Here is a 26,075-nt window from a genome sequence, read left to right on the forward strand (position 1 = left end):
GGCCTCACAAACCCAACCTTAAATTTCTTTCACCTCTTTCCGCTCAGAAGCTCAGTGTATGTAAAGTTGTGTCTCAGTTATCTTAATGTCATCTCTGGCACTAGAGCTTGGTGAAAGTTATCATTTAACTGTGTTAGTCCCAAAGACACTGTATGAGTTTCTCAAGGTCACCTGCATCAGGGCAAAGCTAGTTACTGGGCAAGGCTTACCCTTATCATAAACAAGATTAAGTTAACTTTAGGCTCCATTCTAAGGAGAATACTGAGGATGCAGTCTACAAACTCAGACACATTCCAAATGGAGTATGAAGGATAAATGGGCAATACTGGCTGCACATTTCCTGAGCACATGTATGTCCTCCTAGATTCATATTTGATACACTCCAGTCCAAAAGCCATAAATTGTGCCCAAGTTATTTTTTCTTTAAAAATTGTTTTAGAGAAAAGGGATCTCACTATCTCTAGGCTGCAGTGCAGTGGTGCAATCCTAGCTCACTGCAGTCTTGAACTCCTGGGCTAAAAGTGATCCTCCCACCTCAGCTTCCCAAGTAGCTGGGACTATAGGTGTGTGCCACTATGCCTGGCTAATTATTTATATATATATTTTTAGAGATGTGTGTGTGCGGGGGCGGAGGAGTCTCACTGTGTTGCTCACTCTGGTCTTAGACACCTGGCTTGTACTCAAGTTTTTGTGTTTCTTGTTTTTCTGCCCAGTTTCCACCTCTTGGACAGGTAGAATTTGAGCATCGGTGTTCTGAGACAAATTAGAAGGGAATTCAACAGAGCTAGCCCTCTCTCATTCCTAAGACACTTTGGTTCTTCCATAATACCTTCCCCAGGTTTTCCACCTGTAGCTCTGACCGTCCCTTGGCAGTCACTTGAAAGCTTTCCTCTCTACCTGACTTTTACCTTTTGAAACATGAACAGACCCATTTCAGGGTCATCTTCTCACTTGCTTGTCCTCTTTAGGGCACCTCATCCTCACATAACTCCTAAATGTATGCCTGCAGGAAAGACATTTCTTCTGAACGCCAGACCTGTGTATCCAGTGGTCTTTGAAATGTCTCCACCTAGCTCAAGTATTGATGGAGTGATGGAGCACCTGCTGTGTGCCTGTCACTATTCTAGGTATGGGATCAGCAGCCACCTAGATGGATAAGCAAGTCCTTAGCCCCTCTGAAGTTTACATTCTAAGAGGTGACGAAAAAAATAATGAATGGCATAGAGGTGGGCTGCTTTTAATAAGGCGGCAGGAATGGCCTATCTGAGGAGGTAGCCTTTGGACTGTGGTCTGATGATAACGAACCAATCATTCTAAGGAAGGTTCACCGCAGAGGGAAAGAATTACAAGGGCAAAGGCCCTGGGGTGGGAATGAGCTTGTTGCATGTGAGGGACAGAAGGGAGGCCAGCATGGTGGTAGAAGCAGGGTGATAGATGGAGCAAGGAACACAAGATGAACTAAAGAGGATGACAAGGTCTTTTAAAAATCATGAGAGCCAGTTTGGATTTTATCACAGCAACTTAAAACATGTCCACAAGTGAACTTTTTGTCTTCTTCGCCAAACTTGGTTCTCAGGGGCCAAGGTTCCCCAAACTTGGTTCTCAAGGGAACCAAGGTTCTCTGGGACCTGGAATGTTCCCTGGCATTAACAAATGACTCAGCCCTTCCATCACCCAGGTATAGGTTTGCCCTAGGCGCTCTTCTCACTCCCCACTCCTGCTTCCTTTATGCCACCGCCTCCAAAATAAATTCTAGTAACCCAAACCCTCCTACCACACTCCAGACTTGATGCAAAACTGTCTGATGTACATCCCTCCTGGAGATCCCACTGGCACCTCGAATGCACGTCCAGAATTGAACTCTTTATCTATTTTCCTAAGCCTCCTTCATTTCTTATCTCCATGAATGACAACACCCAGTTGCCTAAGCAAAATATGTCAACTCCTCTCCCTCGCTGTCATATTCAATCAGTAACTAACTTCTGTTGATTCTATCTCTTCAGTATCTCTTGTACTTGTCACATCCTCATCATATCCCTATTAAGTGGAGGCCCTCTTCCTACTGCCATAGTGTACCTGGTGTCCTATTTTAAATTTCACTCATTTTGAATCCATTCTCCATATTGGCTCCAGGGTCAATTTTGAAAATCACAAATTCTTTTGCTGTTACATCCTTGCTTGGGACTTCTTAAAGACTCCCTGCTGCACAGAAGATAAAGTCTAGACTCCTCATAGGGGCACAAAAGACTCTCAGTGACCTAAGGCCCTTGCCAATCTTTTTTTTATTTTTCCACTCTCCCCACCCTCCCCCATTGCACCCTACACTCCAGTCAGATTAAACTACTTGCAGCTCTCCAAATGTGCAAGGCTAATCCATGTCTGTATTTTTGCCTCAGTGATTTTCTTTTTCTAGAATGTTCTCTCCTCCCCCACTTATCCTCCCTAGCTGCAGTGACAGAGTCTGTATGACAGGCTCACTGCACTCAGGGCCTCAGCCACTCTTGGCTATAACTACACTAGCTTGAGGGCTGTGGAATAAAATCCTGCTGCCAATAGACCCTCGGTGGCCAAGCATCTTCCAAACCAAACGCTCTCTCACTCCAGCTGTGTTGGCTTTGTTTATATAATAGCAGCAATATAACACTACTAATAATAACTGTAACAAAAATAGGAAAATAATACAAAGAATTTGCTGTATGATTGGTACAACAATGAACCAGACATATACAGGTCTGCCCTCAGGGAGTTTATAGTTTAGTGAGGGTGCCAGATGATCAACAAATAAAATAAGCATCACTTATTATGGTAGATCATACTAATTGTTCGCAATCATTTGTTCTCTCCTTGCCCTTGCTATAGCTCTCTTGAGGTGGTGCTCTCTTCCCTATTCCCATTGACTTTGGGCTTAGTCTTGCAATTTACTTTAGCCCACGGAATTGTGAGTGGTCATGACATAGGCATTTCCAAGCAGAGGCTTTAAATGTACTTGAGTAGTTTGGCTGTTCCCTGAAGCTTTTGCCTTCTGGCATGAGAACAACATGCTCTAGGCACAACGTGGTCCTTCAGCCTGTGTCCCAGAATGAGATGTTACGCGGAGCCCAGGAGAGCCCTGCAGAGCTGCAGCTGGCTTACAGCCCTCTTGAGATATGAGTAATAAATAAATATTTATTGTTTCAAATCATTGAGAATTTCGGGCTGTTGATGCCACAGCAAAAGTTGACTAATACACTTATAAAAAAGGGTATGAAGGAAATAAAAAGTGACATCACTCTTCTGGATAAGGTGGTTAGAGATGGTCTCTCTGGGAATGTGACAGTTAAGGAAGGATGAGATGGAGCCAGGCTTGTGAGGGACACTCCAACATGGTGAACTGTAAGTGGAAAGGCATTGAGGTAGGCAAGAGTTTTGATGGAAGAGTGGCATGGGATGAGGGGGAGAGAGGTAGGAAGGGGTTAATCATACAGAGCTTGAGTTTCTTTTCTTTTCTTTTCCTTTTTTTTTTTTTTTGAGACAGAGTTTCTCTCTGTCGCCCAGGCTAGAGTGCAGTGGCGTGATCTCTGCTCACTGCAAGCTTTGCCTACCGGGTTCACGCCATTCTCCTGCCTGAGCCTCCCGAGTAGCTGGGACTACAGGCGCCCGCCACCACGTCCGGCTAATTTTTTGTATTTTTAGTAGAGACGGGGTTTCACGGTGTTAGCCAGGATGGTCTCGATCTCCTGACCTTGTGATCCGCCTGCCTCGGCCTCCCAAAGTGCTGGGATTACAGGCATGAGCCACCGTGCCCAGCCCAGAGCTTGAGTTTCAAGCCGGTGATAAGTAAGAAAAAAAGACCACTATATATAGCCTCACAGACCTTTGACTCAGAGATCCCTCTTGGCATGGCATTCAAATCAGTCACTGACGCCCAATTCCTTTCTTGGCATGAGGTCTTTGGCATGTTAGGGTACCCATGTAACGTATTGCCCAAACTGGTTTTGAGAATGAAAGGTGGCATTATGGATAATTACCTAGAACAAAAGATGTAAACTGGGATTGTCCCAAGCAAATAGGGATATATTGTCACCCTACTCATGGTAGCAGCTATTCATGAAACTAGCTTTTGCTGCAAGTTCCTCATTCACAGCTCAATCCCCTCTGGAACTGGAATCCTAAACTGAAGCTCGTTGGCAGGGGTCTGATGATTGCTAAGTTCTTGCCCTCTATGGCTGGACCCTGTTACCTGTATCCCATAGAGGCTGGCTAGGTTCTTGGTGTAAATTACATGACTATTTATCAGCACAACCTTTGGAAATTACCCACTGCCTGGAATTACCCTGTGGCCATGACTGATTCTTGCCACACCTCTGGAATAATGCAATGCCCCCCCCCCCCCCCCCCACCAAACCACTCCAGGTGCTTACCCCGGCCTTGAGGCCCTCTTCATCGAGATGTTCAGAGGTCCTTCCCAAGGCCAGGCTCTGCACTGGGGTTTTCATGCATTCCTCAGTGGCTGGCTGAGGAACTCATATCCCCAGCTCACAGGAAAGATTCTGATACCTTATGGAACAAAGCACAAAAAAGGCTCCCTGCCCTATGCTACTGGGAAGTAGCTGAGTCCACATTCTTGGGGCTCAGCTTTTACCTTGAAAACAGACCATAAGTTCTTTGGAAAATATATGTAGCCAGACCAAGCCACCATGCTAAAGTTGGAGCAAATATGAATCCTTCTAAAAATTGGGGGTTTGCATGTATTTTTCACTTACTAGCTGTACGCATTTGGGAGGGAGGAAGAGGGCAGGTACTTTACATCATTGAGTCTTTCCCCTCATATATAAAAATGGGATTAATAACTTCTAAATTACAGCTTTGTTGTTAAGACTCGACGCAATGAAGTTTGTGAAGGCATGGAACACAGCACTGTGCTGGGCTCAGGGAAGGTATACATTCAACCTTGGCTGAATTTGAAACAAGAGGAACATCCCCACTCTGCTGCTGATGGCTGTCTCCACGCATGCTTCTGCTTGGTGTAGCTCCTAGTCTTAATCAGCCTACTAAGGCAGCAAAAGTGGTGTCTCCCCACTTCTCCCTTACCACACCTTCAATCCAGCAAGACCCCAGGCCAAAAGGTTTGCTCTTTGATCCTCAGTCCCTCCTCTCCCCAAGGAATGAACAGGTAACTCCAAGTCCAGAAGATTCTGACAAAACTCCCCATTTGCAGGAAGGACTGACTGCTCGGCTGCCAACTGTGACCTGGTGAGGCACCTTCTGTGAGCAGATCTGTGGGCAGATCACCTTAGAAAGGAGAGGCACTGTCAGCTGCATGGGGGTACCTGGTACTCAACAGCTCTTCACTTGAGTGTTGGATATTCTGTCAGTCTTGAGTCTCACTGTGAGATTCTGAGGAACTGTGACATGTTGGGGAACAGATGGAAGTCCTGATGACCCAGTCTTTCCATGTCCCAAGCAAAGGCTACTCAAAAGTGCTTCTCTCCTGTGAGATCCCACAGCTGCCTGCACCCTGCCCCCAGGATCCTATGAGTGATACTCATCGGGTCCTATCCTTGCTACATTGGCAGATCCCAGCTGGTCTCTATGCTCAGCTAAGGTTAGCTTCAGCTGCTCTTATTAATCTGGTCAGCCAGACAGGTATTAGCTAGGAAAAAAGTATCTTGGCATGATGTAAACCAAGAGCTCAAGCCTTCCCACTAGCCCAGAGGAATTCAAGGAAGGGTGTGGATCACATCTTAAAACAACTCAGGGGATGTTCTCAGGACTGTAGGCCCAGGTTCCTGGGTCTTTGAGGCACTCAGGGCCTGTCCTCTTCACCTGAGCCCCTGAGCTCTGTTAGAGAGCTCCATCATGCATTCTAAGCCTGTTCATCAGAGCATCCTCACTCAAGGAGTCTAGAACTGCCACGGTCCATTCATGCCTCAGACCACCATCCACTGAAGACTGGAAGACAATACATGCTGGTTGTTCTCCATTAACACAAGGAAGTACATTTGGATTTTTTTCCAGGGGAAACACGATAATCCAAGGGAGTTTACAGGTAGCCTGGGAGAGATCCCTGCAAGACCATGGGGGAAGTCTGATCTGAGTCCCAGAGCAAGATGAGAGTTGATCAGGTAGCCTAGGGCCAAGAGCCTTTCCTCTGAACCCATCTCCCCTGAGTCCCCCAAAAGACTGCTCTTGTACATAAGGCCTAGAGGAAGGGCCAGTTAACACAAGAGGGGTAACCCAAGGCTCTCTTTGAAAGCCAAGCCCTGGAAAAGGTATGTAGTGCCTTCTCCGAGGACCACAGAGACTGAGGACACCCACATCACTGAGGGCTGATAGTAATGCACATATGTTCAAGTAAGATGACAAATTCACCAAGAGGCTCAAAGAACAGGGTTGGGGTATTGATAGAACTTCAAGCTCCAGCTTTTGAGCCAGCGGCTGTGAAAACAGACCCTGGTTGGGGAAACTGTGTTGGCCTCCATAGCTCTCTGAGTCAGGCATGGCAGAGCACGGTGGAGAATGCATACACACAGCTTTGCACATTTTACAGAGAAAACAGAGCCCGTTGGCTTGATCCCAAAGGTGAAAGCTGAAATGAGAATGACAGAGATACCTCATTCCCCTACAAGTAGAGGTCACAGCCCAGGATTAGACTCCTAAAGCTTGGCCAGTTTTCCCAGTTCCTATTCCACGCAGGTAGCTGTGGTCCTAACATATCTTGGACCAGGACTCTCAGCTGGAATAAGGCCTTTGAACTGGGTCTTGGATTAAACTGTGTTCACAGTTTGGTTTTGGACAGATTCCTGGGTTGGACTGGACTGAAATTTTTGCCTGTGCTACAATCTTCCAAGAAGACTTCTGAAAATCTGCCAGTTGGAATGAATTTTTCTTCCTCTACATTCTGGTAGCACTTTGTGACCACATCTATGATTGTAATAATTCAGAGACTGCTTTAAAATAAAAGCACATGCTTATCTTACTCACTAGACTATGAGCTCTTGGAAGGCAAGAACCATGTTTGAATCATTTTCATCACTTGCCCGGTGCTGAGTGTAACGGCCAGTACGTAGAACCCACTCACTTCCACATTTTGCTGCATTTAAATTAAATGAAAAACATCGAGTTGTAATGTCAGAGTACTGGACCATGTATCTCATTCCTTGATGGGATATCGACATGGAGGTCAACATCCCATGGACCCTGGGAGACTATAGTCATCCTAACAACTGAGTTATGGCAGCTCAGCCTGGCCAACTTAATAGCAACAGCATATGAACACAACATATCACCACATGCATCACAACCCATGTATCTTGGCATGACACAAGTATTAGCTAGGAAAAAAGTGTCTTGGCATGATGTAATCCAAGACCTCAAGCCTTCCCATTAGCCCAGAGGAATTCAAGAAAGGAATTCAAGAGAGGAATTCAAGGGACTAAATTCAAGAGAAGAATTCAAGGGACCTCACAGAAATGACACAAAACTTCCCCCAAGCAACTGGCATACAGTATGTGTTCTATACTGGTTGTTCAGAATTATGACCTAATGTCTAGATCATCTAGTTTTTTAGAACTAGAATTCCTAGGCCCTATTTTGGACCTACTGAATTGGAATTTTGGGGGACAAGGCCAAGAATTCCATATTTTAAAAGGCCTATGAGTGATTCTAATGGTTAGCTGGGTTTGGGTCTACTTTAAACTAGGCAGGGCCACCAAAGACACTTCCTTCCCCTATAAAGTACCTGACTAGACATAAAGGAAACAAGTGATGTATGTGACTCACACTGGCCTGGCAGGGAAAGTGTTGACTACTTCCTTGGACATCTTGATAGGGAATGCTGGGAGCCTCCTTCATGAGCCATCCCTTCAGTCTGCCTGATCTCACCCTGGCCAGGTACACTGAAGACCTGGATCCCATGGGCTTGGTTCTTATAGCCAGATGCTAAGCCAAGCCCAGCTAAGCATGATGGTACATTGGGAAGTTCTATTCCTACAAACTGTTGGGGTGAAGTGTGTGTGGCTGCACAGAGCCAGTAACTGGCGGGCTTGTGAGAAGCCCAGCATCCCTACAGGCCCACTCAGTTTTAGGATCTCCCTCTCCTGCTAACCCTTCTTCAATAGGTATGCCCCAGACCAAGGACTGGGCTCCTGTTCTGGTTCATGGTTTCCTCTCTAGTCTCTGCTGTGAGACTGAAGTCTCTTTTTGGAGACTGAAGCCTCTGGCTGGGTCAAGGATATACTCTGTTGGGATACACCCTATTCCCTTGGGTGAGGACCTGAGTCAATCCAGAATCTTCCTTCCCCCATAAAGTATTTGCCTATTTGAAAACAAAGGTAACAAGCAATGATGTGACCCACACTGGCCTGGTAGGACAAGAATTGACTCCACCTCCTTGTACATTCTGAGAGGCAACACCAGCAGCCTCCTTTGTGACCCATTTCTTTATCCAGGGTGAGCTCTTTCAGCCCTGGACTCCCTCAACTCTGGCATACACTTCCCAGGCTGCCCCATGGTCCTGGGACACTTCATAGCTATGACTAGTGCCCATTCTCCAGTACAGTAGCAGATACAGACCCTTCCCCATCTTGCTACCACCCCTGACTTTCCACTCAAGGTGACGTCCCCTTCAGATCACTGGGAGCATTCTGCAGAGTGGGCACCCCCTGCTCTGCCTGCCACTAGTAAAGGGAAACCACAGGTCTTCAGTGTTCAGGTTCTTGAGGACTGGATAACAGAGGGAGGGAGCCCTGGGACTCCCTAAGTTCCCTGCTTATTTTCTGGGGCCATCTGTAGGTCAATGAAACCTTGAAAGAAGTCTAGAGAAATGAGGGGAATATTACATTAAGCAGAGGAAGCTCACGCTGATCACCGTCCCTGGCCTGATCACAAACAGTTCCCAGGAATATTATCCCCCATGCTGAGGCTGATGCATTTAAATCTTTGCTGATCCCAACTCTGGCTGTGATCATTTGAAAAAGGCAATTTCCAAGGACTCTAGCTATTGTGATCATATTTTCTGGGCCAAGGGAAATGATGTTTGAAATTGCATTTGTCCTGGAAAATCTGGGATCGTATGTTTACAGGGAACACTAGGTTTCAGTCATACAAGGGAGGGAAAACAGAGCATGCTTCACCTGTGCATGTGGCATTGAGGTCAGGGTGGGAGGAGAAGTGAAAAAAGTACCTGCCTATTTAAGAATAAAGGTAACAAGCAACGTATGTGAAGCAATGCATGTGACCTATATGAAGAAAACCATGGAGCTGTTATATTTAGAAAAACGAAAGTAGGCGAACAAAAACATGTGTCTGGATCTGAGGGCTGTGTATTATAAAAATGCCTATTTTCTTCAAGTTAATTTATATTTTAACAGGAGTGCACATACAAAATCCCAATAGGATGTTTTTTTTTACTCTGACAAAATGATTCTAAAATTAATCTTGAACAACAAACAGATGAGAATAACAATGAATATTCTGAAAGAGAAAATAATTAAGGGAGGAAGGAGTTGTTTCTAGCTCTGCCAGATATTAGAACACATTATAAAACAACAATTAAAATTATTCACAACCAGTGCTAAGATAGAAATAGAGCAGCAGAACAAAGTGGTGACTCAAGAAATAGACTTAACTACATTTGAGGATTCAGTATGTAATAAAACAATTCATTTCCCTCAAATCAAAAGGGAAATGAATTACTTAATAAATTGTGTTGGAAAACTGCATAATAGTTAGGACAATATTATACATTCATCTAAGTAAACTCCAGATGGATTAACAAATTATATTTTAAAAAATCAAATTACTGACAAATAACCAAAAATAGAATGAACTGTTTCTCAGATCCATGGCAGAATAACTTTGTCAGCTTTGAAAATAAATCACAAATACTGAGAGATTTGTTTATATAGATATGTAAGACAACTATACAATGAAAAATAGAAAACAAATAGGGAAAATGAGATTGGGAAAATACATATATCAAATACCACAAAGAATTTCTATACACAATATAGAAAGAATGCCTTCAAATTGGGAAGGAATACCAACACCCCAGTAGCCAGACGTCAGTACCAGTAGTCACTATACAGGGATTGGAAACAGCAAATGCCCCATGTCCCTCCTAGACAGGGCTGGACACAGGTCGGCTGAAGAAAGGCCAAGACTAAAGTCTCTATCCAGTGTCCTGCGATGGCAATCTTGGCAGTCCTCCAGACACCTCTTTTATACCTCTTACCCCAACAGGGACATGCCTGGCCCATGGCTACCGAGCAGTCTGTCTCCAGACTGTGCTCCCATAAACCCACCTCCCTTCTTCATTCATATCCATTAGGCAGCAGCCAACCCCTATAGGAACCACTGCAAACCCAAGCACCCAGTCCTGCAGTGTGGGCGCGCGTGTGTGCGTGGGTGTTTATGTGTGCGTCAATGTATCTACGGAACGTGTCCCTTTTGCATAGGCCCAAACCCTATGGCTTCTCCCAGAACCCACTGCTGCCTCTTGGATGTCTCCTTTTCCAGCAGGGTCTCTCATCTTTCGGGCCCAACCAGTGTAACAGAGAAGATGTCAAGTCTATGCCCCATGAGAGGAGGGGCTGTTGCTCTTCTGTTCAGCACCCACTATGATGCCTGCCACATTGCAGGCACTCAATAAATATGTGTTAAATAAAAGAATGAACCTAATATTCATAGCATCAGTGTTTTCTCATTGAAAAACTACATTATAAGCCACAAGGGCCCACTTCATTTATATAATGGTGTCTATCTCCACATGAAAAGAGCTCCTTGAGGACACGGACTATGCCCAATTCATCTCTGAATTTGCGGCACTTAACATTGGACACTTCACAGTAGTCAACAAAGGTGTGCTACAGAAATAGATTCAACTTATAGCTATTAAATTAGCAACTTTTAAATGGCTACGCAAATATTTGAAGTTTAGTGAAGCTAACAAAGTTTACAAGCAATATATCTGTGGCCTAAACGAAGAAAACCACAAAGTTGTTATCTTTAGAAAAGTGAAAGTAGATAAACATGAAAGAGAGGCATGCCATGTTTCTGGATGGAAAGACCACACATTTTATGAGTCTTGTTCTTAATCTTATAGCTTTTGCTACTGGCATTATGAACTGACACGATATTTTGGGGAAACCGTACAACAGTATGCATCAAGAGTCATAAAAATATTCATGTCCTGATCCGATAATGTCACTTCTAGAAATTTATTCTAAGGAAATAATTCAAGAGAAGAAAAAGCCATAGGCCTGAAGATGCTCATTATAGCCTTATATAAAATAATTAAATATAATTGGTTGAATAAGTCATAGTTCATTCACTTGACAGAAGAACCCATAGATTTTTAAGAATGATAACTATGAAATACATGTAGCAACATGGTAAGATTCACAACAGAATATGGGCTTTAAAACATAGAATGCAAAATGGTATGATCACTCTCATGAAGACCACATAACATATGTGTATAGATGGGTAAGAATAAAAAAAGACTGGTCAAATTTGAAATCAGTTTGGTTTAAGGGAGAGAGAATATGAATATTTTATTTAAACTTTTAGATTTACTTAAACCATTAAATTAGCTTAAACTTGAAAAATACGAGAACATACCAAAAGTCTTTGTCAAGTATTGGCCCTTGAGCTCCAGATATGTCTAGAGAGAGAGTTACAGCACATTATACAGGGCATGGCATCATGAGATTGTCCCTTTAACCTGAGCAGGATCATCCCCAAAGGCCCTTCAGTTTAGAATTTGACCAGGAACAGCCATACCCTCTTATGCAGCTGACTTTATACATAGCAGGTACTCAATAAAGCAAGATGGATAAATAAACGAATGGGTAGAAGGAACGGAGAAAATGTAAAGATTAGGAAGAGGTTTCAACCCCAGTATATTGTATGGTGGGGGTACACAGTATTGATAGATTTCCAATAAGGGTCACAAATCTATCTTTCTTGGATTTGTCTAACTCTTGTCAACCTTTGTTGCTTCATAAAGGTAACTCAGCCAGCAGTTTGCTCCTGTACTCTGGCCTAGTAATTTTGTCCTAAGGCTTCCTTGTCCTTACTTTTGCAGATGATCCCTAAACTTCTAGAAATCTAGTGCAATGGAGAGAGGGCAAGACTTGCAGCAAGAACCTAGGTGCAAATTGCTGCTCTGTTAATTAATAGCTCAAATTCCAGCCTATTATTTAGTGGTTCTGTGGCCATTGTGTTAGTTGTATTTCTTTGAACCTTGTTTTAATCTATAAATTGAGAGAATAAATACCCCATAACATAGTAGGGAGGACTCATATCTTCCCAATAATGTAGAACATTCAATAAAATTGGCATTCTCCTCTAACCCGTGCCTTCCCACTGTCATAATGCTACAGACTTTAATCATAGCCTCACCTAAAACACAAATCCATAGGATTCTTCGTATTTGGAATTTGACAAAACTAAGTTATCCTAGACTAGTGGTTCCTAATCTGTGATTTTTTTCCCCCAGGGAATATTTGGCAATGTCTAGAGATATTTTTGGCTGTCACAACTGGTGTGTGGGACGGGTGCTGCTGGTAGAGGACAGAGATGTGTTAACTATCCTATAATACACAATACTGCCCCACACACAAAGAATTATCTAGGCCAAAATATCAATAGTGCTAAGTTTGAGAAACTCTACTCTGGAGTAATGGTCCATGGGAGAGACCAGATTCTTGCAGATCCCATTACCCAATTCATCCCAGAATGTGTGCGTGCGTGCGTGTGCGTGCGTGCGTGCGTGTGTGTGTGTGTGTGTGTGTTACCAGAACAGAAGGTGGGACAAGTAAGGAGGAAGTCAGAGTAAAGGACAGGAAGATACTAGCAGAGGGCCATTTCCCACAGCATCTCTGTTTAGAAAATCCTACTTTCCCTTCCAACTCTCCAGAAGCCCAGCTCAAGTCTTGTATCTTCTGGGACATTTTCCCTGAGCACCCAAGGATCCAATTTTCCCTCCCTTGACCTCTCAAGATTAGATTGCTGATTTGTAACTTAAATCGTATACATCCAAGAAGTTCCTGCCTTCACATTCCACACATATACTATACACATTAAGAACTGCGCAATTAGGATTCACATCTTCTTAAGGTGGTTTACAAAATGGCAAAGGAAAGTGTGCATTCATGCATTCTTGGCATATCTCTGGTGAAGGCTGTTTTGAAGCTTCTTTTGCAAGTGGCTGCTAATGGATTGATAATTGGTTTCCTGGCTTCCTTAAGAAGTGTGAAGCATTCTGCCGGCCTGTCAACCAAGCATCAAGTCTTGTGCAAACCACCATCAGAGTTATTTGTATCTTCCGTCCCATTGTATATCTTGTGGTGGAAGAATAACTGGACAAGATTGTATGGGAAATGCTCTCTATTCTTTCGTAAGGAAGGAGGTAAGATGGGCAAAGCTTCTGGAAGGTAAAGAATATATGCAGCCTGGCCAAAGCTTTCCCACCCTGACAACGAGGATGAGCAAATTCCCTAGGCAGAGACTGAACAACTCAGAATCCAATGCATGGTGCTCAGCACAGGGAAGACAGGCAGTCAATAGCTTGAATGGATGGAAAGTGGTATTACTTCCCATCGATTTTGAGCAGGGATCCCTGGAGATGTGAATTAACTGAGGACCAGCGAGTAAGAGCAAAGAAGCTAGCTCCATCTTCTCTTTCAAAACGTTTTTCACTGTGAGATAAATCATCTTCTTAAAAACCTACATTTAAAAAAGAGTATCTATTGAGCATCTACTACTGTGAGGGCAGCTCAAAAGCCAACAAAATGATTCTGAAGTCTCTGCTTGCTACATGTTTTGGAACATGAAAGGACAGTGTATTTGTGTATTCTTGGCAGGGTAATTCCCTCATAAACAGTTGTTTTGAAGAAAATGTTTCAAGAGAAGAACAATACGATACTTCACACCTCTTCAGACAACTTCTCAAAGAAATTTGAGCCATTGAAATAATATCCCCAAACCCCTTCTAGCTCTCAATAAGGAAACGCAATGTTGTTTGCCAAGTATTGTATTAATATTTATTGTGACTAATGTATCGTAAAATTTAGGGCACTTATGCTGACTTTTGCTAGAGGAGCTTTTGTATGTACATTTATGAGCACCTTGTAAAACACAGAGACCGACCTTATATATTTTTATAGATGTTTATAGGTATTGTCCCTTTTCTACTGATAACACTATAATATATTTGATCTAGAGCTAAGAGCAGAACACCAAAGTTTAACATTGTCCCTCAATCAAAGTATGACCTGCTCTGTAATGATCCACTTTCAAAGTAGCTTCCAGGTATTTATTGTGGGAAATGTGAGGACTATTCAAGTCATAGTGATCTTTTTCTATAAATATGATCATAGAGGCTTAGAATTTCTGGAGCCACAATGGAGTGCTACCCTATTGGATAGGTCAGTACATGAAAATCCAGAGAGAAGATGCCTGGCTTTAGTCACAAAGCTGAGCTAGAACTAAGAACCCGGTCTTCAAATTTTGAAACCAAAGTCATCTCAATGTACCAGGCCTTTCTTATCACCATACTTTCTTATCACCAATTGGACTATGAGCTCCCTGAGGGCAAAGCCCAGGACCTATAAAAGCATCAGCTTACCTGCTGGGTACCCAGTAGGGAGTGGGCAGATGGAAGTCCCTCACTTTGTTGAAATGCAAGTGTGACCTGGCTATATGCTGCAAAGGCATGGGGCCAGTTGGCTCCCTCTGGCTTCTTCCATGGAAGCCAGGATCCCTGAGGTTCAAGCTGTGTCCTGTTACTCTCCAATGTCCAGACACACTTGAGTAATGGAAGTGCCTGGGGATGTCATCCTGCTCTATCCCAGAATTGTCTAGAAGAAGAAATGCCATGTCGGCTCCCCATAGTACCTGCTTAGCTTTCATCCATAAGCCTCAGACGCCTTGTCCTTGTTTCAAACCACAGGGAGCACTGACACATACTTGTTGGGACAGACCTATCGTCTTTCCTTCCCAGCTGTTGGCAAGCAGTGCCCAGCTCACTGGAGGGTGCTGGCCCTGCTTGTGGACACCAAGGGCCTGCTGGGCAGCACTTCAAGGTCTTCTGCCCTTGGTGAAGGTTTTATAAGGATGTTAGAAACCTGCTCCTAAGAGCCAAACGGCCAAGTAAACTCTTGGAGGCGTGAAGCAACAGTCCCTCAGCTGGCATTCTGCTACCTGCCTCTTTCAGCTTGGGGGACGGTGAACCTTATCTTGGTCCTAAGAGGCTGGCTGGTTTTGCTTCCCATGCCAATCCTCCCAGTTCTTTGTCGTAGAAGCTAGACTCTCCTAGACTCTCCTCCATTTCTCCCTGCCTTGTTTTATCTAGATGGATTTCAGAGATTAAGCCCCCATGGCACCTGGGGCTCCCACTGTGTGTACCTTTATCTTCTCAGGCCCTGCCTCTGCAGAGCCCTGCCCCATGCACCCGTCCCTGGGCTTGGTCTCTGCAATGGGCAAAGCCTTTGTGTTTGCCTGCCCTGAGCTGCTCCCTGCTCCTCCAGGTCCTTGTGGCTCCCAGCGTGCTATGCGGCTAATTCTGTTGGGCTCTATATTCTAACCACAGTGGGGAGCAGGGATGGGCAGATATCATGCAATTTATTTTTTTTCAATAAGGGTGATTTGTTCAATGTGTATTTAAGGGTGATTTGATCTTTAAACCTCTCAAGACTTTTTACATAAGTAAACTCAAAAGTCATCAAAATGCTTTGTCAGTCAAAGTGATTTTTTTTTTCATTTAAAAAGTATCATCACCGTGGTACATCCCAACTCATCAACTCACACAGCAAACTCTCAGTCATCACAGAGACACTGACAGTCTCCCAGGCGATTCCTCTCCCAGCCCTGAGGGATCACCGATCTCTAGTGTACAGAATTCGAGGCCCCAAGTAACCCACTGAGCCGGGTGAAGGATCCGAGGGTCAGGCTGGCTGCCTTTCCCTGAGAGAAGCACATGGAAAGAGATGGAGAAGGTGGAGTGACAAGGGATGGGAGAAGACGTAATAGCTCAGAGAAGCTGGAAATTTTGATTTCCCAGCAGAGACCATGCCTAGGCCTCCCTTGGCTACACACAGCCCCTCATCCTTGCCAATCCCACCACAGCTGAAGATTTAAGATGTCGTTTGTGCTGCAAAGTATGGTCAGGTCATCCAAGAGGAAGGAAGAAGGGCTTCTTTGTTATCTCCACAGAACAGAGCACTCAACTCCAACCCCTTCCTCAAAAGATCAACAGTCCAAAGATAGCTTGATCCCTTATCCCTCCCTAAATCCAATATGAGATGAAGCAATTTTAGGAAACTGTTTATATCCTGGCAAGGCCAGTTTCCCACAGTACTGGAGGCTGGTGGTGTCTACAATCTTACAGACTTGACAGTCCCTTCCACCCTGCTTGATTAGATGGTGTCAGGGGTGGCAATGAGGGTGGGCAGGAAATGTCTGGGTCTGAGCCTGGTGGGCTTTGCCCCAGTGGTGTCTCCTTGCTCTTAAGGATCACCAAAAAGGGTAAGGCGGCGTTGAAGAGCATCCCCAAATGTCAAGAGCACTTGTTCTCAGTGCTACAGTTGACATTCCTGCCAGAAATGAGGACCCCACCAGCAACGTTCTGAGGAGTAGAATAAACCAAGCAGAGTGCAGCTGTTGTTACAGCCTGCAAGGTTCCCAGGGACGGGGCCCCTGGGGTAGCTAGGAAATGGGCCCCTGCCTCTCAGTGAAGACCCTGGCGTGGCCTCCTCCCTGCTCACTTACACACGCAGCCTGGCTTCTTAGCCGACCATTGGTTATTCTTTTGGCATGTGATTGCCTTCTGTCCCACCAGCTCGAAGGCGGGCTGGCACTCAAACTTGAGAGTGTCACCGTGGCGAAACCGGGAGCCTTCCCTCTGGCCATATGCAGGTACGCCAGGGTCACCGCAACTGCCCTGCTCGATCTCTGAAAGACAGGAAGATGAGAAAACAGAGACAAAAGGTGACTTTATACCTCTTTTGGAGCTGAAGGTCCACATGACATGCTCTGCTGCTCTTCTGCCATAAGTCAGTGTTCACAGTGACACAGGTAGGATTCAACATTCTTATAAGGAATGAGGTTTGTGAGAAATCCTGCAATGTCCTGTTTCATCGCAGCATCCTAGGATGAATTGGCTTCCAGCTATCAAGTGCCTGAGGCTCTGTGTCCACATAAAGTGCTCTAGATGCTTGGATGTTTTGACCCCTTCTCTCTCCCTAAATCCAATATGAGATGAAGCAATTTTAGGGAGAAGGTGGGTCTACATTCTTCACAGGTTACCTGTCCCAGGAGCAACAAGTTCCACAGCATTAGAAGTCTTTGGAGACTTCCTCACTGAACCTGACCTTGCATCTGAACTGCTAATGTCACATGACGGATCTCAAGTACAGTCCGTTTCCGTTTCTGAGCAGCAAAGGCAAGTCAAGATGACACAGCAGTTGAGGCTTTGCTCCCTGTCTTTTTCCCAAACCAGAGATTAATTGAGAATAAATGTTCACTAACTGCTGATGTGGAAGCACCTTCATAGAGATGTTTCCTTAATTCAATTTGTGATGGTAGCAGGTAAAATGAAACAAATGACTCATTGAGTATGCTTTGGAAGTTCACTTGAGTCAACAGTGGTGAGTCAGACATGGAGTGGGTTCCCTGAGACAGCTCTGGGGGCCTTGAACCCAGTGGGCATGACAGGCTGGCTACCTCACTGGAGAGGTAGTCAGGACCCAGATGCTTCTGGAAAGGAGTGTGTCCTGGTCAATCCTCTGGAGCTTCCTCTGGAGTCACCTCCACTTCCACTCATGCTGTGCTTAATGCTGTGAGAGATGGACGAGGAGGAGGGGGTGGTGGAGGGGAGGAGGAAGAAGAGGGAAGGAGAGGAGCTCTGCTTCCGGGGAGAAGGGCATCCTGTAGGATAGATAGGAAGTCATGAAGCCAGTGCCAGATGGTGAGGTGAGGACTGTACGAGTCCTGAGATTTGGGAGAGAGGGGCCCAGGGTCATCAGGGGAGTTTTTCGGATACTACCCAGGATTCTCAGGACAAAGGGACCCTGCCTGTTCGGTAGACACCATCACGGGCTGTCAGGCGCCACAGTCCCTGAAGTTGGTGTGTGTGATCCTGACAGGGATGATTCTGCAAAGGCTTTCCTACCATACTGTGGGGCTTCTGTGGGCTGGGCAGCTCCAGGCACTGCCTTTTACGGGTGGGCTCTTGATCGTTGCATTCATGTTAACCCAAAATGAAGGCTTCCAGCTTTGTGCTGACAGCAGGCAGGACAAGGCATTCTATGGCTGGGATTATGTGTGTGTGTGTGTGTGTGTGTGTGTGTGTGTGAGTGATCATCTAAGTTGAGCAACAAGGGTCCTCCCCTTTGTGCAGGGGAGTCTGTGTGACCATGTGCCAGGTGTGAGGCATCTCAAATGTAAGTCAGCCCACTTGCCTCTTACCTCACATGTCCCCCCGGCCTCATCCTCTATAAGTACACCTGCTGAAAACATAGCTGAAACCCCTCTGAAGCTGGCTTTGCTCAGGCTCAGGGATTGGGGAGGGGATACACTGAGGCATTCCAGGAACATGGTCCCTTTGCTCCAGGTCCCAGAGCTCCAGGGAATCTGAAGGAAAGAAGAAGGGGCCCCTGTGATAAGTCAACGTGGAGAAGCAAACAGCAGGACTCACCTGCCTCCAGATGTCCCCAGACATGCTCTCTGGGATGCGAGAGCCTGGGGTGTGAGGGCTGTCACTGCAGGCATTTTGAGACCTGGTGAAAGTTACACAGCATTTCAAGGCTGAGCTGGATCCTTCCTGCTGCCAGGGGCAGAACCCAGATATAAGGTTTCCTAGTGAGGCCCCACCATTGCTGCAGGAGATATGCATGTGGGGTACGTGTGCCTGTGTTCCTGCCCACAGCAGCTAGTCTGAGGCTGTGATTGGCTTAAGAAAAAGGGGATCCTAAGGGGGATGAAGGAATCTGCCCAGCCTTCCCATTGTGCAGGCACAGCCCTGCGCACATGCCCACATCCACCTACCCATCAATTCCTCCTACCATCATGCAATCACAGGCACCCACTTAAGCACAATGCAATGAGCACCTACTGTGTGCCAGTTGCTGTGCTACACCCTTGACATCTGGATATGGTCTCTGCCCTCAAGAAATGAACAGACAAGGAAACAGGTGTTTATGATACAAGGGATTCGTGCTGTGGATGCACATAGGAGAGGCACCTAACTCAAAGGTGGAGGATCAGTCTGGAAATAGGGTGTGGAGAGTGGAAGTACTAACCTCATCTATAAAATTTCAAGGGGCACCAAAGTCTCAGTTATCATGACAAATAATATCTTAGTGCGATTATTTTTTCTAGAAAATTACAATTACTACCATAAATCCAATTCACAATGAAGAAAAATACCAACATTTAATATAAAGCCTGGATCCAACTCTATGCTCAGATGACTCACCTCACTGGTCTCACCATAGTCCCAGCACTGTCAGAGCCTGTCTTTGATTCAAATGTTGATGTGTTTTAACGTGGATATTTTGCATTAATATTAATTTTTTTTAATTTGCATTAAGTGTTATTTATCTTAATTGCTGAGTTTTTTTCCCCCATCACTTAAATTTCGTGCCCATGAGTGCCCTGCTCACCTGACCCTAGTCCCAGACCTGGGTCAGGAAAGGCTTCTTAGAGGATGTGGTGTCCAGGCTAAGGCCCTAAGGCTGTGGAGGAACCAGGAAGGTGAAGAGGAACAGCAGGTGAGAAGGAAGGGCCTTAGATGGAGGGAAGAACCCTTGCCAAATTCCAGAGGTAAAACTGTTTGTAGGACTGCGATATAGGAGTGACAATAACTACCCAATAGTTACTGTCACAGCTAACTTTTAGTTATATAACTAAGTGCCTGGCCTGAGCATTTGGGTGTACCCTCACTGAGACAAGAATGCAGGAAGAGGTATAGGTCTGAATGGAGGGTCATCAGCAGGGGATGCTGTGTTTTAAGGTACTAGTGGGACCTCCAAGTGGAAATATCTAGCAGGAAGTGGCTACACGGGTCTTAAGTTCAAGAGAGAAGCCTGATCTAGAAATTCAGCTCGTAGATTGTAAAAGAAGCCATGAGAAGGATGAAACAACCCAAGGAGTGTGAGAAGGGATGTTGGTCCAGGACAGGACAGTTAGGGACAATGTAGGAATGAGGAGAATGCTAGACTGGGAGAGTGGGGTCACAGGAGCTTAAAGAAGAAAGAGTTTCAAGAAGGAGATCAACAGCCTTAAATGCTGCAGGGAAGTTTATATAGGATTGAAAAACAGGTTAGAAAAAAAGAGGTCACATTGATACTGCCAGGATTGTGTGTACTGATGGGGCCAATACCTAACAGGAGAAGAGAAGGTGATATTACTCTATCCAGAGAAATTAGGTAGCAGTCATGAGGCATATGGCTTGGGTGGGAGTGGTTAAAGTAGTTTAGTACAGAAGAAACTTGACCATATTGAAATGCCAGAGAAGAATAAAGGGGTGGGAGGAAAGATGTATTGAATGGTTAGCTGAAGATGTGGAGGAGAAAGGGGCCCCCTACAGGGGCTCCAGCGGAGAGAGGCATGGGACTGACAGCACACTAGAGGCCCAGCCTTAGAGACCATGAGGGATGTCCTTCCCTCAAGACCACAGTAAAGAGGGAAAAAGTGGTGGCAGTGAGTTTTCAGGTAGGATGGCAGGAGACCGAGGGAGATCCTGTGATGACACAGGCTCTATTTTCTAAGTGGAGGAGGTCACAGTCTTTGCTGAAGGTGAGGGACAAGTCATGGGAGAATGACTTGAAGAGAATGTCTGAAGCTGTCACTCTGGAGAAGAGGAAATCATGGCTAGATGGATTGCCATGCACCTCTGGGGCCCGCCGAGGGGGCAGATGACTCATCTGTAGGGATAGCATCCAGCAGGGCTATATATGACTTGTCCCAGCAGCCCTTGGCCACTCGGTTCCTGTAGAAGTAGAGAAAGGGGTAGGAGGACTGACTGAGTGAGGGGGGATTGGGCTTGGAGAAATGGAAGACAATGAGGCAAAGGAGCTGAAGATGTTGTTGAAAAGAATGGCCAAAGTGTTATCCAAGGGGCTTAGGATGAAGAAGGAAAGAGGTGAAGAGAGCAGGGGGCGATTGGGGGAAATAGGGGTTGGGAAGGGATGATGGGCAGGAGTAGAGGGAGTGTCATGTGGAAAAGCTGAAGTATGTGGAATTGAGATTTCAGAGGTGCTTGATGATGAGGTCCAGCTGCAGCCAGGGTGAAGTACAATGAAAGGAAGTGAGAAGGTCAAGGCCTGAGAGGCAAAGTGATGGCAAGTAGGGAGGAGACCATTGACAGTGATGAGGAGGGGTAGAAAGTGTCAGAGCTGGAGACAGCATAAGGTCAAAGGGGAAGGGGTTTACACGTGGGTGGAATGGCATCGGCGAGTGAGCATACGAGCCCCTCTCAACGTGAAGTTTCTTGAGGGTGGGGAAATGAGCTGCTAGCACTGCAGAGGGCTACAGGGTCATGGTGACCTCATGGGGACTCAGGTTCAAGGGAGCATTTGGCAAAGAGTTCCAAGGCATTAGGGGATATGTTGCCCAGAGAACCAAGATTGGGTGGAAGGAAGAGGAAGAACAGAGCAGGGTGGGGTGAGAGGTTGGGAGCTCTTTCCAGGAAGGCAGAGGGGGCTGCTGGCTGGCTTCTGTACCTTTGACACCTCCTGTCCTGGCCTAAGCCTTCTCTCCAAGCTCAGAGTCAACTCCCGCTGGAAACACAGGGACCAAGGCCCCTGCCTTCCTGCAAAGGGCTTCCTGTGCTCTACTGCCCTGCCTGAAAGGTGTTTGATTTTGGTACTTCTGGTCAGGTGCTGACCAAGTCTGACGTCAGGACCCAGAATTGCAAACAGATAAATGGATTTTGACTTGCAGAAAAATCACACATGCAATTTCCTGTTATCTGGTTTAATATAATTCCGTTTTATGAGTGTGTGTCCTGTCTCTCTCCTTTTGCCTACCAAAGGCAAACTGGAAAACATGAGATGATTGCTTCTAAGATGCCTCAGAAGTCCATCATGACTGAGCTCTGCCACTCAGCATATTTGCTTCCCCTTTCTTGGCTGTTTTATCCCCATCATCTGTGATCAATCTCACTCTTCTCCCCAGGTTTTTCCATTTCTAATACCAAATTGGAATCGTCTTTTGTGAAAATGTCTGCACAGAAGGGACTGTATCATGTGGTTCTATAAATTCACTGACTATTTGATGTGCTCCAAGAGGGGAGGCACCGCTTGGAGGAAGACGAGGATTTGCTCCCTTTCACATGAGGCTGGGAGGCTTCACTGGCTCCTTCACTAACTCATTGTTCCCCTAGCCTGAGCTTCCTCTTCTCTTCCTTTGGCATGACTAACGCCTTGCATTAACAGACTTTGGTTTAAAATGTTACCTCCTCCAAGACATTTTCCTTGACCACACATCTTAGATCTTTGACGTTTCCCTTTTACTTTTCTTTCTTTGCACCCCATTCTTTTTATTTTTTCTTTTGAGACAGCGTCTTGCTCTGTTGCTGTCCAGACTGGAGTGCAGTGGTGCTATCACAGCTTACTGCAGCCTCGAACTCCTGGGCTCAAGCAATCCTCCCGTTTTGGCACCACATTCTTTCGCTTTATAGCAATGATGCCTCTTGTAACTACCCATCTGTTCATTCAACAAGTCTTTTATTGGTTACTGTTCTAGACATTGGGGGCATAAAAGCCAATAAAAGGCTAAAAATTTGTTCTTCTGGAGCTCTGGTTGGGCATTGGGCACAAGATGATTCACCACCCAGCCCCCCTCACTCCCACCCCCTAGAATGTAAGCCCCATGAAGGCAGGCATCCATTATGTATTTTTGATCACTGTGTACCCGGCACTTAGCACAGTCCCTGGAACACACAGAATACTCTGAGCTTAGCAAATATTTTGCATGGAAACCGTGCCAAATGCCACACTAAGCACTAAAGGTATAGCGTTGCCTGCCCCACGGCCCCTGCCCCTGGAGAACTCAGAGTCAGGTGGGTATGGAGATAATTCCAATACCAATGATGAGGGCAATGGAGAGGACGTAGACCTGATCACATGACTTGGGTGATAGCAGAAGGGGCAGCTCAGGCCTCTGGCTGGGAGCACTGGACAGGTTTCTTAGAGGTTGTTCAAATCTGGGAGTCAGCCTGGATTGCCCCGTCCTTCTCCCTCAGCTCTCCTTAGTCCCCTCCTGTTGACTCCTCCTCCCACATACCCAGAACCCGCTGCTCTCCACCCCGTCTCTCCCTGCCTGAGTTCAGCCCTTGCAACTCGTCATCTGGGTGACAGCAGCAGCCTATGGTTCCCCTGGCTCTTCCTTCTATTTCACACTCTACAAAGGAGCACGAGATCACTCAGAAATAAAAATATGATGATTACAATCCCCTGCTCATTGATCTTTTACAGTTTCCCCAAATCCACAGACTAAAATCCTAACTCCTCAGCATGGCAGGACCCTTGCCTACCCCTCCCACCCCAGCCTGCTGTTTGGCCATCAGCGACCTTGAGATTTACACGGCACAGCAACGAGTGATCTGTAGGGAGGTGGAATAGTGCAGTGGCAAGAGCTCTGGGATCACAAAGCCCAGGATCTAAATCCTGGCTCTGATACTAAGGAACAGACCTTGGGCATGTGACTCATTTTCTCTGAGCCTTAGTTTTGTCATCTGTAAAATGGAAATGGCAAAATAACAAGGTTGTTGTGAGGATTAAATGAGCTTCTGTACACAAGATAATTGTCAAAATGTCCAGCATGCAGTGTGTAACCAGCGACTGGCCATATTTCCTCAGCGTTATTGTCGCTGCTGTTCGCAGAGCCCAGAGCCCGGCCACCCCTCACACGGCTCTAATGTGGCACCTGCCAACCTCTCTTCCCGAAATGCACACCCTTTGCTTTGTCTACCAGACAAAGAATCATCTTTCAGTGTTGGTGCAAGTGTGTTCCCATGTGCGACCTTCTTTCGAATCACCCAGGCAGCCTTAGGAACTCTTTCTCTCTCCCTCCCAGGCCCCTTGGACATTTCTGTTGTTATAGCAACGGGTGCTGCAATTTTGGGCATGTGTTTCCCACTGTTAATTGGTAAGTTCCTTGAGGACCGAGCCAGTGTTTTTTGAAATGTCTATATCCCAGCCTTTCTAGTGAAGTGCAAGGCACAGAGAGGGGATTCAGTAAACTTTTGAGGCATGATGGGGGAGGATGGAGGAGAGGATGGAAGGAAAGCAGCAGGAAAGGAGAAATGGAGGACAAGAGCATGGAATCTAGAGAAGAGCTAGAAGCTCAGCGTAGTGGGAAGCTCAAGCGATGAAGAGAGAAGAGGCCAGAGAGATGGTTAGAGGGAGACCCTGAAGGGCTTGGTTGGATGAGTAATAAGTCATTTAAGCTCCATCCTGTGGGTTGTCAGCTCCCTCAGAGCCAGGGGTCACATCCCTTCCACTCTTTGTATCTCCAGAACCAAGCCCAGTGCCTTATGCATACTGAGTGCTCAGACCCGTTGCTGAATCAGCATAAACTCCTAGTGAGTGACCAGGACATCTTTGGTGCATTAGGAACACCCTGTGGGCATGTCCAGACCACCTGGATTGCCTCAGAACCACACCCCACTCTGCTTTTCTACTTCTGATTATGCGAAGGGCACCAGGAGGTGAGAGACCCATCTATATGTGCACCTATGGGGACTGGTGTGTTTTTCTGCACACGATTGCCACAAGTGGAATGGAGGTATGGCTGGATGAAGTGGGTGACATTCTTCCCTCCCCATCTCCTTCCTCCATAACACTGTCACAGGTTTGTCACCAGCCAAAGGAGGCTGGAAACAAAGGACATGGAGGTAGCCTCCAAGCATTAGCTCCAAACTAAAGCTTACCATTTGCAAAAGCTGTGTATTTAGAGGGTACATCTCATTGACAAATTACTTCCTGCCAAATCTTAATGCGGCAGCATCCTCTGCTGTTTGCCAGCCCAGCCTCCAGGGGCTAGAACAGGCTGGATCCCACTGGGACTTTTTGAGAAGAGGCAGCTGCTGCTTGTATCTAGCTCAACTTTGGCTCCCAGTGCCTGGAAAACCTTTAGAGGTATCATGGAAACTCAGCGAGCATCTTAGGAACATGTTAGTGATATTCTTGGCCAAAGTTGGAATGTTTGGGCCTTCCAGTTTATGGGGAAAAGACAAGAAGTAGAGGCGTGCTGAAAATAACAGAAGAGAGGCTGAAAATAGCCATGTGCTTGGCATCTGACAAGAGGAAAGGTGGTATCCTAGAGGGGGTGGTCCGTGATGCTGGTTGGCTGCCCTTGGCCTCCTTTGAAGTCTGCTTCTAAAACCACCTCTTCCGGGGGCTCAGCAGTGCCCACCACTGGAGTGAAGTTCTGAAGAAGGGGATGTGGCACTGCCTGCAGAGAGCAAGTCTTGGCCCTCTTCTCCCCAACTTGCTCTCAGACTTTATTTTTACTGAGGTTTTAGCCTCAATCTTATCTGCATGTCAGCTTTCTAAGCCCACCTGTTTCCTCTCTCAAGGATGTTTTCACCCTTCAAGCAAGTCTCAGTTTCAGACACCGCCTCCTCCAGGCAGACTCCCCTGATGCCCTCGAGCAAGATTCACTGCCCCTCCTTTGTATTTCCCTGTCTTCTAGCACTTGTTCTATGCTACTGAAAATGGACTATGAATTAGGTGAAGGCAGAGATTGTCTTGCTGTCCTTGTAGCCTCAGTGTCCTAAACATTGCAACACATCATAGGGCCTTGAACAAACAGATGAGCTCATTTCTAACGTGAGTGCTCTGGACTGTTGGGCACCCCCTGTGCATAATCTCTACTGCCCTGCTCCTTCATGTCTGCAGGGTCCAGGTCCCAGCTTCTTCCGCCCCTGGGCCAGCCTCCCAGACTCAGCATTAAGCTGCCAGATTCCAGACTCCAGCAAGGAAGCAAGGAGACTTCCAGATTGATGCTAAAACTTGTTAGCAAATTGTATGTAATTTTATAATGTTTCTGGTAAGTGCTAATTGCCTGTTCCTTAAATATTTCTT

The 26,075-nt window shown here is 46.0% G+C and overlaps 1 protein-coding gene across 10 annotated transcripts in view; it reads right to left on the reverse strand.

Moving 5' to 3' along the window:
• CSMD2 (CUB and Sushi multiple domains 2) overlaps positions 1-26,075 on the reverse strand; it is a 701,208-nt gene that overhangs the window by 291,199 nt on the left and 383,934 nt on the right. For 9 of the 10 annotated variants that reach the window (XM_032160157.2, XM_032160160.2, XM_032160159.2 and 6 more), the window contains one exon: positions 16,753-16,935. The exons of the other annotated variant lie outside the window; for it this stretch is intronic. In XM_032160157.2, coding sequence (XP_032016048.1) covers positions 16,753-16,935 — 183 coding nt within the window. The remainder of the gene's footprint in view (positions 1-16,752; positions 16,936-26,075) is intronic. 10 annotated transcript variants of the gene reach the window in all.

This window comes from Hylobates moloch, unplaced genomic scaffold (assembly GCF_009828535.3).
Source record: "Hylobates moloch isolate HMO894 unplaced genomic scaffold, HMol_V3 SCAFFOLD_8, whole genome shotgun sequence".
Taxonomy (NCBI): Eukaryota; Metazoa; Chordata; class Mammalia; order Primates; family Hylobatidae; genus Hylobates; species Hylobates moloch.